At 40.4% G+C, this 15,656-nt stretch overlaps 1 protein-coding gene across 1 annotated transcript in view; it reads right to left on the reverse strand.

Moving 5' to 3' along the window:
* Positions 1–230: 230 nt before the first annotated feature.
* The window catches only part of slc9a5 (solute carrier family 9 member A5), a 252,309-nt gene continuing 236,883 nt past the window's right edge, over positions 231–15,656 (reverse strand). Inside the window, exon 16 of the mRNA XM_063066729.1 lies at positions 231–5,136. Coding sequence (XP_062922799.1) covers positions 4,595–5,136 — 542 coding nt within the window. The 3' untranslated portion in view covers positions 231–4,594. The remainder of the gene's footprint in view (positions 5,137–15,656) is intronic.

Consider the following 15,656-nt stretch of genomic DNA (forward strand, 5'->3'; position numbering starts at 1 on the left):
ATGATTGTCTCCCTTCTCCAGCCTTGTATCCCTTTTGCCAATCAATTTTCCGGCTCCTAGCTCTATCCCTCCCCCTCCTGTCTTCACTTATCATTTCGGATCTCCCGTCCCCCTCCCACTTTCAAATCTCTTACTATCTCTTCTTTCAGTTAGTCCTGACGAAAGGTCTTGGCCCGAAACTTCAACTGTGCTTCTTCCTATGGATGCCGTCTGGCCAGCTGCGTTCCACCAGCATTTTGTGTGTGTTGCTTGAATTTCCAGCATCTGCAGATTTCCTCGTGTTTTCATTTTTAAAAACTAATGTTTTATTGTGCCTAAACCTCAGAGGCAGCATCAGTGCAAGTTCAGCAGTTGTCAGGGCTGTTGCAATACTTCCTGTTATTCATGGGGTCTTAACTGGAAACCAGAAGTTATGAAGGGAAAACACATTTTTCTTCTGGTGAGAGCCTAGAAGTTAGATTACACTCTTTCCTGGTGCCATGAACTTGCACTGGATAAAGGTAACACTTGCACAGAGTCCTGCACTTATACAGGAGCTTGTGGATCCTAATACAAAGCCTCAACCAATTTGACACAGTTGGAAATAATTTGCTGTGCACATTCCCTGCGGTAACCAGAGAGCAGCAACACACAATGTGTTTGACATTGACGGGAGCTTTTCAATAGTAGAAATTAAGGTTGTGGTGAGTGAAATAAATGCCAGAAGGGAGACACTGAGTGTAGTGTGTGTAGTCACCTGCCAGAGTCTCCATAATTACAGGATAGAGCAGATGGAGAGGAGCAGGAGGAGGGAGATGATCACTGTACCAGATATCCCATAGCATGGGACGTCTGGTAAAATGAGGCTGGCACCATGAGAGATACAAAAATCATGGAATGCTGAACCATGGGGAGATACATTGGTATTAATGATTCTAGTGCTCAGAGGATGCATGCTTAATTTGTAAACACTCTTCCAAAGAGTCCCTTATTGCCCAGGGAGTCAATACTCTCTCTGCTGTGAGTTGAGACTGATGGTCTCCCCATTTGCCATTCTCATCCTCCTGCACATTTTCCTGCTGTTATTTATATAGTTATACAGTGTGGAACGCCTGCTTTGCTATATTACCTATGAAACTGACAGCTTTTTCCTTTGAGCCACACCGCCTCAGAAACCCCCAACAAATCCAATTAACCCTAACATAATCACAGGACAGTTTACAATGACCAATTAACCTAACGGGTAACCCTTTGGACTGAGGGAGGAAATTGGAGAAAACCCATGTCCACGTTTTCCACGGGAGGACATACAGAGGCTCCTTACAGGACGGCACTGGAATTGAACTCTCAACTTCAGAACACCCCAAGCTGCAGTAGCATCGCTGCACTACTGTGGTGCCCAGTACCACCGCTCCCCTGATCTTCAGCCTTTGCCTCGTGGCCTTGCTGCTCCTCCTATGGTGTTAGCAGCTCTCTCTAGGTAGCAAGGTAGTATAGTCGGCAACGCATGATAACAAGGTCCTCAAAACTTTTGCAAAAATATCAGAGGGTGCCCCCTGACTAACTCAGGCACAGCAATTACATTTTCAAGTGACTGTTTGCATTTTTCTCGGTGATGCTGGTTCCAGTATGGTACACAGCTGCAGCTTTGAACAGGCATTTTAAACAAGGGAAATAGCAAATTGCCCTTTTCCTTCTGAGGACAGTCAGTGTTGGCTGCTGAAAGTAGCAGGCAATTTGATCTCTCCCAGGATGAAGACATTGCATATATTCTCTGCTTCTGTTGCATTGACCATAATGATAATCTTCTGATGATCCACCATGACTTGAAAACTGTGCAAGTGGAAAGCAGTGCAGTTAAGAAGATCCAGTTTTATTAAAGTGAGCCACAATGGGCACGTGAATACATCTCCAGTTGTTGCACTTAAGAAAAAAATGCAGAGGTGACAAGTCTCACACTGCCCAGTATTCCAGCTGTTCCTCAGTTGAAACTGATGAGCTGACTTTTATAGGAACGCAGTACCTGAGCAAGTTCCCTAATGCAGTGGCGAGCAGCAAGCTAGGAGGCATGACTGAGATCAGCTGCCACACTTGGAAAGGAAGTTGAGATTAAAATCTTGAACCTGAACTCCATGAAGAAAAGAACATCATTTACCTCTGTTAATAAAATCTAAGCCTGCGAAAATGTTGTTTAAGAGAATTGCTACTTTTGCATTTGCATCCTTCCTTAAATAAGATCAATACTGTATATAGCACTTCACCAATGCCCTACAGAACTGAAGTACAGGCTTCCTACATTTGTATTCAATATTCTGTAAATACTGTAAATGAGCATTCCTAATTATTAGCTCTGTCTACGGACTGGGCTTTTGTGAACCACAGACTTGCACACCCAAATCCCTCACCTCCCCAGTGCACTTCAGTCTCTCACCATTTAGATAATGGTGTTCGTATATTTCACTACCCTTTCAGAGAGCTACAGATTTCTTTGATGCTCTAGGTGAAACATTTTTTCCTCATTAATCCTGCTACCAGTTACTTTAGGTATGTGCCAATAACAGAGCCAAAAACACGACTTTGCAGAGACAATACAAGGGCTTGCTGATGTGTGGAGATATATTTATTATGAATGGTTATTACTGGAGTAAGTGGGTTAATGGTGGTCATGCATTAACAAGTTAGTCGTATTGCTCCTCATTTGATGATCCCTCATTAATTCATCCTCCTCACCTCAGTCAGAAATGCAGAAGAATACTTATTTGCATGCTGGAGCATCAAATCCAAGAGCAGCCAGGAATAATATAGCATGGTAATGATAGGAAAATGGATTCAAAATCTACAAAGGTTACACTAAAAAGCAAAACTGATGAATTAATGGAACAGTGTAGAAAGGGGTATAATAAAATACATTTCAATCATAGAAATTCACAAACAGGCGAGGTAATTCCTTAATCATATTCATGTAAACCAATAAAGGTCAGTGGAACAAAAGAATTCTCAACTCAATTTCAATTTTTCTATATTAACTTAAAACTATGTAACCTACTTATTGACTATATGGCAAAAGCCCTTCAGATCACCCCAGTCTCATAATTCATTATTTTGCTATTAAATTTCCTCTTTGCCTTCTTGGCTCCAAAGAAAACAACCTCAGTCTTGACAACCTTTCATTATAATCAAATTTGTCAAACTCTTGGCAAGTTATTTGTAAATTTCCTCTGTACTTTCTTTTTAGTTCTGTCACATCCTTTATGCATAATAGGCTATATACACCACTTGAGCTGTGGTTTAACTAGTGTTTTATGCAATTTTAGCATTAAGTCCTCAATATTATACTCACTAACTCAGCCAATAAAATCAGGTAACCCATCTGCCTTCCTCACCATTATATCTACCTTCATTAAATACTGGACATTCACTCTGTTCTTTCACAATATTTAGTACAGGTGTTCCTCAATGTACAAATGTTTCAAATTCTCCCTAAAATGTTATTGACTCTTTGAGGTACATATCTTCAACTTCCAAACCTATGATTTTTAATAACAATTGACACAGAACCCTCCACCCATAGGAAGTATTAAAATGCCCATTTTATAAATCAAGGAATGGCTATACTCTAAAGCAAAATACTGACGATGCTGGAAATCTTTTAAAAAAACAGAAGTGAGTGCGATAAATATTGAAAGTCATGCAACATCTGTGTAAGTAAAAGAAAGAGTTAAGTGCTTATGCATGAATATCTTGCTATGGATTCAATCATTTATGGTGCATCATCTTGCCCCATCAAAATGCATCACACTTCTCTGGAATGTATTCCTTTTGCCATTTTTGGGCACCAAACCACTTCATTGTTGCTTTCCTACTGTCAACAGATTTCTTTCTCTGTATCAAATACATTCTCTCATTAAATAATAGAGCTCCAGCATTACCCTCTGCTCTGTTTAGACGAGCAGATTCTCACCTAAGGAGCTCTATTGTACTGAAGCTTTGAAAGTAGACAATGCCTTCCTCTGGTGTAGACTCAATTTACTTTCCAAACTGCCCATTGCCAAAAGGAGAGTAACAAGCCCACGGAAGGGTAACTACATGCTTAGTTAGACCATCTCCTCACTTTTATTGTGACTTTATGTAAAAGGATCCCAACCAATTAAAAGGATCAAATCAGTCTCCCTATAACTATGTTTGATTGGGAAGACAATGATCTCTGACATCCCTTGTTGATCATTCAGCAGCCCTCTATGGTTTGTCTCAATCCTTGACTGTTATTTCATATAATTCCATCTGCTTGAGACAGATGCCTTGCAATCTCTTCACCCTCCCCACCCCAGAAATGGGTCGCATAGAACTGGAAACTATTTTGCATTCTGTGTAACCACATCAAGGAAATGTCTCTGCAGCATTCAAATCTGAAGATCAAACACTTCCATTTCCATAGAAGTATTAGAAACTAATCACATAAATATAATACAAATATATACTTGTTTGCTAACATTTTCAGAGTTTCAAGCCTCAGAATGGCTTAAGATTCTCCAGTATTTCAAAGCACATGCTCAATGGTTTATGAAACTAAAGTGCCATGGTCCTTTTATATTCCTCTTTCTAGCTTGAAATGAAATTAAAGTTCTGTCTGTTTATTACCAGACTTCTCAGATTGTTTAGTGATGTATTGTGTCGAGGTAACCAAAGATTTCAGTGCTGAGACACAGGAAGGCCTGTTGAATGAAGTGGACCATCTGGTACTTACAAACCCAGCTGATGGAGCTGGTCTGCTATCATCCTCAGTGAGCATAAGTGGCTGCAGCTCCTGCTGCTGAACAAACTCAACTGTATCCTCATCAACACGCCTTTCGCCAGCTGTACAAACATCAGGAAACTGGAAGTGGACGCGATGCCGTGGCAGGTCAGCTGAGGCCGACTGCATGAAGTTCAAGGTCCTTGGCTGAAACACTACATCAGACATAGTAGGAGAGACTAGGCTCTCAAGCGATGATATGCTGTGATCCCAGGCATTCTGCAAGTCGACTGGCACAATCTTGGTAGTTTCCACAGAGACACAGGCTGACAGGTTACTTGTGTCACCTTTCCAGGGAAGCTCTTTCTCAGCAGAAGTGGGAGATAGTGGGATAACGCTTGGGCTTTGAAGATATTCAGAATTACCTGAGATATACAAGTTTAGAATAGTACAATTTTATGTCACAAATATTTTCAAAATACATTTACTATAAAACATGAAATATACAACAGCATGAGATTAAAAACAGTGCAAGATTTACTAAAAGGGACAAGTAAGATGAAAATTAATAGTTGTAGGATTCAAGTTAACTTGGAGCAAATTAAATTTAGCAAGCAAGAGTTTAAGAGTTTCTGGAGAAACCATCACCATGTTTCATGACAACAAGAAGATGTTACTGACATCTAGAAGTCTCTAAGCTTCATGAGTAATTACTTCAATAGCAAAATAAGAGCAGGTTTAATCGTATTGTGTTCTTAATGACCAAATCATCCATTAATTTCTGTGGGTGAATTTTATCTCATTGTTACATATCAGCAGAAATTTGTCTATTCACACTGGTGAGTTTTCCAATAGGTTACCCTCAACCTTCTTATGAGTTTATGCTGTGCTCACTCATTAACATCCCAATAAAATATATGTTGAAATTGGGGTTAATACTTAACTGCCTACAGACTCTTTTAATATTGAGATTAATGTTCCTGCAATGCATACTCCACATTGAAAGTGACAGTGGAACTATTGACCCTTCTCTGCATATAGTAATTGTTTGTGTTTTTTCAGATTTTTTAAAAATATTTTTCCATCCTCTCACTTTTATTAATTGTTCTCCACAATAATTCATCCCATTTCCTTTCCTGCCAATCCTCTATTTCTTTCTCATTGTTTAATAAGTAAAAGCCATGGATCCCATTATTCAGCAACCAGAAGCCCTGTTGCTTGCTATCCACTTGCCCTGTCTGCAACCTGCAGTACAAAATGAAATGTGAGGGTCTAATTCTGCCTATTCCAAGATGCCACTTTCTTGGTTGAAATGTTCAGTCATCTGCCTTCTCCTAGACGCTACACACAGTTCTGCTCTCTGACATGGAAGATATTAAGGTAAGGAGGAACATATTAAGGTAAGGAAAACACACCTTCAACATTCATTTTGCAGTAATTTCAAAGGAGTAAATTAAAAACTGCAATCAATTTTTCTAAATGCTGCATTCATAGAACCAGCAAGCTGATCCCTGTAAAGAATTATATTTATACATTAACCATGGACCATTCTGAGTTACCTTAAGCACAATGAGTGGATTAATAATGTATACAATTATTCATAATCAGGGTGCTTATTCATCTGCAATTGGACCATCACGCAAGTAGTTAATGAATAGTCACTCTATGCTGCTAAGAACTGCTCATTCTATACTGTTTCCATCATTCCAAATTCCTCCGGGAATCACCTCTCATAATTCACCACAACAGTTACATTTTTGTAAAATCTTTTCAGTGCTTAAGCTGGCCCGTTTCATTCATATACTAGACAGTGCACTATACATAGCTTTCCTGATTGAAAAGCACAAGCTCCCACACTGACTACAGACTGAAATACTGAAATGAACCATCAAAGTTGTTTGAGCTGCTGCTGTGATCCAGCACGTGTCCCGGTACAAACACAGAAGCTGATCACCAACAGCTTCCAAAAAAAAATCCTGATAGAACCAACATGAGTATAAACTTAGGACATGGAAATAATGCACTTATCTGTAAACATGTCACAATCTGAACTACAGGCTCTCCAATATTCCTTGATTTATTTATTAACATTTAAAAGTTTTTCAGATTTTATTTATGATATTCTTCTAGAGAAATTACCTGCTATTAAGGATATGCATTGCAAGCAGTTATTGAATCTCAATATTACATTTTCTTAAAGGACCATATTCAGTTCATGCAGTGGGATAAAGATAGCATTTTCCCCATTTTTGTGATTTCCACATGCCCTATTCTTAAGTCTCTGTAAATTAGTACTCTTTAATACCCAGTTCACTCTGGTTCCCTCTCATCTTTCACCTCTCATTTTGCACTCTGTTGCTTCATCTCTCTTCACATTATCACATTTCGTTACTCAGCTCCCACCATTCCTCAGTTCACATCATCCACCTTTCTCTTTTCCCGTCAGTCATGCTGCCACTTTCCCACCCTCTTCACCTCAATTTATACGGCAAATTCCTTTCTTCTTCCCCCCCCTCCACCCCTGCCCACATTTCCACAGGGTCAATTCTGAACTTTTAAATTACATTTTTGTACTGAGCCTTAACTATATTGGAACAATGTTCAATTTCAACAAGGGGTCTGGGAATTCCTTTTTGCAAAAATTCTCACACCAACTGGCAATGTAACTGGGGCTTGAATATTAAGAAAACTTGCATGTTTAAAATACTTTCAATACAGCACAATGAAAAGATGAATGCATACTATCTCACTGGACCAGTGTACAAACCATGAGTAAATCCAAAACAGCCTTCATTTGCTATTAGCAGAATATTTGAGCAGTCTGTATGCATACCATCAGACTCAATGCCTCAGGGAATTAAATTGCCTGCTTAAACAGAAAAAAAAATGCAAACTCGCTCTACTTTTAATATTGACTATTGAAGTTTGTCTCAGAGTTGAAGAAAAAAAGGAAGGCAAGTATTCCAGATTGAAGGAAAGAAAGAAGGAGGGCCAGCAGCAGAAAGTAATCGATAACTGCATTATTTACTGTTAATTGGTGTGTTGTTCTTTTGCTTCAGAAGCCACTTGTGGGTCTGCTGAATTAGTTTTGAGCTCGTGGAGATGAATGTATCCAGGCCGTACTAGCTGAGCACTCTGTGAAAGGATGGGTTCATCATTTTGAAATTTCCAAGGTGGATCCTTCTTGCAAATCTCCGATTCTGTGCCATCACTGATTTGACTAGTGACTAAAACAAGACGTGAGTTATCCTAAAAAGAACTTAACATTAAAAAAATAAAATGTGAGGCCTATTATTTCATTTAAAACAAAAAAGCAACATTAATTGATGGCTGTGGTATAAAACTGCAAAGGAGCTAATTTGGAAAAGTGAGAAAACGTATGCTGGAATAGGGAAGTATGAATAAACTGTGTCCTTTTAACATGGCATTAGACTCACAGAAAATAGAAGGAGCGGATGAAAGCTCTCGTTAAAGTGAACCACCATGTGGCTGTACCTAACGGTGGCAAGTCATTAAAAAAGTCTGAGAACTTGTTGGAAGCCACAGCAGATCACAGGTGAGACAGGGCAGCCTGACCGTCAGATGCACTTCTGAAGGCCTTAGTAAGGGTGAGGAGAGAAATTCTCTTCCCTCACAGATTTGGAACCTCCCCTACGAGATGGGGAGGAAGGAATAACAGTGGGACCAACATCAAGAGGAAGGATCCAAGCACATGTATGCATTGGCATTCACAAGTGTGGTCAGGGATTGTGTAATCATTACCAATTTCCATTTCTCAAAAATTGTACCACAATTTCAATGTACCTACCAACAGTTTCTGTCCATCAAGACTGCGACCTAACGTTCAGATGCCTTCTTCTGGCCCCTGGCCCCCTTGCCAATTTCACATGCTTACCTTTACTCCAAATTCCATTTTCACATCTCACAGATTTTACACTTTGCCAGTTATTCAGTTGCAACAGACCAGATAAGGCATTGCCCAGAGATGAGTGAGCTAGCAATTATCGGTGTGCCACTCATTGCTGGAATGTCAGGCACAGCCTGTGGGCAGCAGCAGCACGGAGATGTTGGGGATGATGAAATATTCAAACACAATGCTCCTCCTTAATTCCTTCTCCTTTCTTCGTCAGCAACACAGCCCTGCAGGCCCTGGAGTGTCTGTTGCAGGGAGTGGCAGTGGGTAAGTGATTGGACTAGTATCTACGATTCCGGACTGCTGAGCTTGAAACATGATTTACATCCCCCTTGAGGACTCAAACGTATACAGTGTACTACATCCATGAAGGGTCGCGGTCCTTGATACACAGTCAAGGTACAGAGAAAGCTTACTCGGATGCTGCCTGGACGAGAGGGCATATCTAATGAAAGTGGGTTGAGTGAGCACAGGAATTTCTCGTTAGAGCTTAGGAGGATGAGTGGTGACTTGATAGAGGTGTACAAGAGGCATAGAAAGGGTGGATAGCCAGAGACTTTTCCCCAGAGCGGAAATGGTTAATATAAGGGGATATAATTGTAAGGTGACTGGAGGGAAGTATGGGAATTGGGGGTGGGGGGGGGAAATGTCAGAGGCAAGTTCTTTACACAGAGATTGGTGGATGCATGGAATGCCCCGCTAGGGATGTTAGTAGAGGCAGATACATGAGGGGCATTTAAGAAACTCTTAGAAAATGCTGAGTTATGTAGGAGGAAAGGGTTAGATTGATCTTAGAATAGATTAAAAAGATGACACACTATTGTAGGGCAAATGGCCTGTACGGTGAGATAATGTTCTATGTTCATATGGCCAATTTGGATAGCAATGACCATCTCCTGTGAAAGCATAAATGTACAAAAATGCTATGCAGAAATGATAATGCAGCTACACCAAAGGACACATGAGAAGTATCCATTTTCTCTCTCTGCAAATGCTGTGTAGTTTCTGATTTTGCTGTGGGTTTTCCACAACTGATGTTCTTGGGTTTTCAGTGAACAATGACTGCCAGGCCTATGCAAAGTGCTAAGGACTGTGCAGGTGCCAAGTGAAACCATGCACGTGGCTTCACGGAGTGCTTGGAAACCTTCAAAATGGAATGCAAGTAGTGGCTGGCTCCATTTCTATACTTGCAGACCCAACCATCACCCAGTATCTGTGTTGAGAATGGCAGCACATTGTTTACTGAGGACATACTCTCTTGTCATTGGTACGATCGGGAAGGAGGTACAGAAGTCTTAGGTCACTCAACCACCTGGTTCAGTAACAGTCATTAACCCAGATCCATCAGGCTTGTGATACAGTGTGGATAATTTCACTCATCTCAACTCTGAACTACAGACTCGCTTTCAAGGACTTTACAACCAGAGTTCTCAGTATTATTTAATTATTCTTTTGCACATTGGTTGTTTTAGTCAGTCTTTATGTATAGTATTTTCATAAATTCTATTGTATTTATTTGTTCTCCTGTAAATGCCTGCAAGAAAATTAATTTCAAGGTAGTAAATGGTGACATACATATACATTGATAATAAATATGCTTTGATGGAGAAGTGTGTGTCTGTGTAACTGCCTCCTTCAGTACACTTCTGTTGCACAGCTTTTTCCATGTGTTTATTTGTTCACAGGAGGTAGACATCACTGCAAATGTTAGCATTTACTGCCTTTCCTTAATCGCCCATGGATGGGTTTGGAGTCACATATAATCCAAACTGCAGAATTCATTCTCTCTATGGGATTTTATAATATTTAGATAATTTCATTGCTATTAGTATTGAGCTGCTTTAAGAAATCTGATTGTTAATTATTACTTGAATTTAAATACCCCACAGCTACTTGGACAAAGGATAGCCCTTGTCACCATGTAGGCACATGCTAGTCTGGATTGGTGGCAGGAAGGTAGATGGACTATGGCATGATGAAAATGTTGTGAGATCTCCCCAGACTGACCACAAGATCACACATGGACTAAGCGCTCACTGACTGGATATTGAAAGGCTGAAACCAGTGGAGGGTGGAGTATACTCTGGAATCTCACATGGCGCCCTCAAGTTGACATGGGCGCCATCAATACCGCACTGCACCTCAAGGAAGCCCACAGATATGATCTTTGTAAAGCTATCCAAAATAGAGGCCCAGTTAAGCCCCAGTTGTGACAGGCATCTTATGCTATAACAGGCTACAAAACAAAGTTTTTGCTCTTCACTCTCCCAGCAGATTCCACTCTCCTGGGTGTTCTGTCTTTTTTCTTTAATCAAAGTACATAACTATTGAAGTAGGTATACTATATCAACACCACAAAATGCTGGAGGAACTCAACAGGTCAGGCAGCATTCATGGAAATGAATAAACAGTCGATGTTTCAGGCAGAGAGACTTCGTCAGGACTGGAAAGGAAGAGGGAAGATGCCAGAATAAAAAGGTAGGGGGAGGGAAAGGGTGATAGCTAGAAAGTGAAGGCAGGTGGTGAGGAAAGGTAAAGGACCGGAGAGGAGAGTGGACCATAGGAGAAAGGGAAGGAGCAGGGGACCAAGGGGCAGGTGATAGAGAGCAGAGAAGAGGTAAGAGGCCGGAGTGGAGGATAGAAGAAGAGGGGAGGGGGAGGGATTTCTTTATAACCAGAAAGAGAAATCAATATTCTTGCCATCACACTGGAGGCTACCCAGATTGACTTAAAGTGTTGCTCCTCCACCTTGAGGATGGCCTCATCTTGGCACAAGAGGAGGCCATGGAGCAACATTTTATAATGAGGATGGGAATCGAAATTAAAATATTTTGCCACCAAAAAGTTCTGGATTACACAGATGGGGCAGAGATGTTTCATGAAGCAGTTCCCCCAATTTTCAACAGGTCTCACTAATGTGGATGAGGAAACTTTAGGAGCACTGAACACAATAGATGACCCCAGCAGATTTGCAGGTAAAGTGTTGTCTACCCTGGAAGGTCTGTTTGGGGCCCTGAATGGATGTCAGGGAGGAGGTGAATGGATAAGTGTAGCATTTTGGCTGCTTGCAGAGGTAAGTGTTAGGAAGGCAATTAGTGGGGAGGGACAAATGGACAAGGGAATCACGGAGGGATGATCCCTGTGGAAAGTGGAGAGAGGGGAAGATGTGTTTTTGATTCCTTTGGAGATGACGGAAGTAATGGAGAATGATGTATTGGGTGCGGAGGCTCATGGGATGGTAGGGTAAGCACAGGGGGAACTCTATCACAGTTAAGGCAGTGGGAAGATGGGGTGAGCACAGATGTTAAGGAAATGGAAGAGATGCAGGTGAAGGCAGCATCAATGGTGGGGGAAGGGAAACCCTGAGCATGGAAGGAGGAGGACATCTCTGATGCCCTGGAAAGGAAAGCCACATCCTGGGGACAAATGTGGCAAGGACAAAGGAAGTGAGAAAAGAGAATAGCATTTTTACGGGAGACAGAGTGAAAAGAGGTATAGTCAAGACAAGTGTTGGGATTAGTGGGTTCATGAAAGACGTCGGTCAACAGAAAGCAGCACCAATGCAGTCATCAATGTAACAGAGGAAGAGTTGAGGAGCATTTCCAGGCAAGGCTTGAAACACGGACTTTTCCACCTAGCCAACAAAACAGCAGGCACAACTAGGGCTCATGCAGGTACCTATGGCTACCCCTCAAAAGTGGGAGGAACCGAAGGAAAAATTGTTGAGGGTGAGGACCAATTCTGCCAGAAGGAAGAGGGTGGTGGTGGAGGGGAACTGGTTAGTTGTATACCATGTACAACCTCGAGACTCATCTTCTTGTAAGGCAGCCATAAAACAGAGAAACAATGAAAAACCCCACACCACAAAGACCATCAAACATCTAATGTGCAAAAATGAGAATAAAGCTTGCAAATGATAAAGAATGTTAAAGACTCAGAGAAATGGCCAATGTTCTCAAGCAGGACAAAGGTGCAGTAGTTAATGAAAGTCCAAAACTCAGTTACCACAATCTCCAAAAACTTTCGTAACTTTCCCTACTTCTGACACTTCTCTCCAAACAGCTACCCCTTTAATTAGTCACTTACAAATCAATGATGAGTCCTGATGATGGTTCTTTTCCGGAAACGTTGAATCTTTATACCTTTCCATAGATGATGCCTGACCTACCGAGTTCCCCCAGCATTTTGTGTGTGTCACCAACAAATCAATGATCCCTTTAAATTGTTTCAGAGAGGGGTTGGGGGTTTGTGGGAATGGATGGTTAGACTTGGTTCTTCCTGCTTATGAATATCAGGTTGTCGATATGGACTATGGGGATCATGTCAGGATTTGCCCACTCTTTATTGGCAAGTGTGCCAGTCTATCACACAGTCAGACTAACACCAAGAACTTGTCCTTATGATCTGCAGAGAAAAATTCAAGTATACAGTGGTGAAGCAATAGAAATGCAGAGTCCAGTTCTGTGGACTCTGAATAAACCCAACAGTCAATTACTGTTTAGCGTCTGTTCGCAAAGGTAAATCATAAGCAAAATTAAAGCTCAGAGTTGGGGATGTTTCGATTGCACCTCGTGGTCGATGTTTCAGACATGTTTGCACACACTGAAGCAAATGGTGAATCAAGAGTTTTTGTTTCAGGTGGTTATTTGTTGCTGTCATCACAATTTTGAAAATGTGGCCACAGCAACACTGTATTTAGTTTTAGCTAACACTGCAATCAACACACAAGTAGCGACTTAAACAGTATTGCACTCTATCCCATTCTAACTTCCCTGCTCCTAAATTTGAAAGCTTTTGCTAATAATATCCCATTTGTGTCTTTTTAATGACTTCATCTATCTGTTATACTCTCTTTAAGGATCTGTTCCTCTTTTCATATCCTGGAGTTGAATACGTTTACTCTTGCCTTTTTGAAACTCCACAAATGCATAATTTCACTCCTGTATGGAATACATTTCACTTGCTAATTTTCTTCCCAAATGACCAGACCATCTATATGTGCCTGTAATCTAAAGCGTATCTCCTCCCAGTGAAACGCAGCCATTTTTGCATCATTGTAAACATCCTTATTATGGCCTTCACACTTAATTTTAAATGATTAGTGTATAAACAAAAAATAGCAAGGGACCAAGCACTATACCTTGTGGAGCACCATTGTAACAGTCTTCCTGTCACATAACCACAAATCTATCTGCTATATTGTTTGCTATAATTAAACTAATTCTGAATCCAGTTTACCATTCTTCTTTGGGTGCATTTGCCTTTCCTTCTGAAAAAAAATCTATCATTTTGGATATAGCCAAAACCCTTGGTTAAAATTCATGTAGATTAAGTTGGAGAAATTAACCTCATCAACCCAATTTACTAATCTTCAAAAAATTCAAATTATTCAGACACAGCCATTCCTTAACAAATCCATGGTGTTTATCTTTAATTAGACTGTGCCTTCCTAAATTAAGGACCATAATGTTCCCTGGAATTGATTCCAATAGATTTAATGAGCAGTAGTTAAACAACCTGACCTGGATTACTCTTTTTATCCATTTCTCACTTCCCTTCTAATAATACAATGTTAACAGTGGTCTACTCTTTTACAAAGGCGTTTGAATCCGACAGAGGTCTTTGGCAATTTTATCCTTTATTAGTTTTAACATCCTGAATAATATTACATCCAGTCCTGGAAATCTTTTTTCTTTTTAAAGATGCTACTCTTTTGCTCTGTTACTATGTTTCACACTCTTCCTCTTAAATACAATCTCACCATCATCCCCCTTAAAAAAGCATTCACAAAATATTAAGTATTTTACACCTCTTGTAACTGAAACATGGTCTCTAATCTGCTAATTAAATTTGCGGATGACACCATATTGATTGGCCTAATTTCAAACAATAACAAGGTGGCCAACAAGGAAGAAGTCAAGAAAACAACCTCTCCCCCAATGTCACAAAAACAAAGGAGCTGGTTTTGGATTACAGGAGGAATGGAGATGGGCTAACCCCTATTGACATCAATGGATCTGGGGTTGAGCGGGTAAAAAGCTTTAAGTTCCTTGGCATCCACATCACTGAGGACCTCACATGGTCTGTACACACCAGCTGCGTGGTGAAAAAGGCACAACAGTAGTGGTGCAGGCAACCAAACTGTAGTTGTGAACTTCCCATGGTTCAGGACACTTCAAAAAACAGGTGTGAGAAAAGGGCCCAAAGGATCACTGTGGCCCCAAGTCAAACCAACCACAATCTATTCCAGCTGCAACCATCTAGGAAACGGTACCGTAGCATAAAAGCCAGGACCAACAGGGTCTGGGACAGCTTCTTCCATCAGGCCATCAGACTGATTAACTCAGGCTGATTTGAGTGTATTTCCATGTTACATTGACTGTTCTATTTATTATAAATTACTATGATTGCACATTGCAAATTTAGATGGGGACGTGATATAAAGATTTTTACTCAAATATGTGAAGGATATAAGAAATAAAGTCAATTCAATTCATGAAGTCTACCCTTTTAGTTCTTAAGAAGTGCTTAGTTCACTTCCTAATATATCTGTAAAATACCCACTGAGTTTCTTTGATTTTATCTGTTGCATATTCTGATGCTTTCTCTTCACTTTCCTAATTTCCCTTTTAATTTCACTCCTATTTTTTTCTATTTTAGTGTAGAATAGCATTTCAGAACAGATACGTTATATATTCCTGCTTCATGACAGTTTGGACTATTCATCAACATTAGAAATTTGCATAGTGACATGCCCTTATTAAAGGCCTACAATGATGGGAGAAATGGAGAATTTTGCCTCTAACTATGGATGTGCCTGCTACATTTGCTTGGAAGTAAATAATGTATTGTCTGACTGTCTTGTTATTGAAAAGTGGGTTTAACCTGTGCTCGCACACAGTCCAATTGGAAACTTGGCATTGCCGCTGCATGGATTCTCCAGTACTTGAGAAATCTGGCTGGGAAAGGTTTATGGGTAATGTCAATTTCACAAAAGATGCATTCTTATCAGCCCCTCCCATAAGCCAGATG

This window comes from Mobula hypostoma, chromosome 14, assembly GCF_963921235.1.
Source record: "Mobula hypostoma chromosome 14, sMobHyp1.1, whole genome shotgun sequence".
In the NCBI taxonomy this organism is placed as follows: domain Eukaryota; kingdom Metazoa; phylum Chordata; class Chondrichthyes; order Myliobatiformes; family Myliobatidae; genus Mobula; species Mobula hypostoma.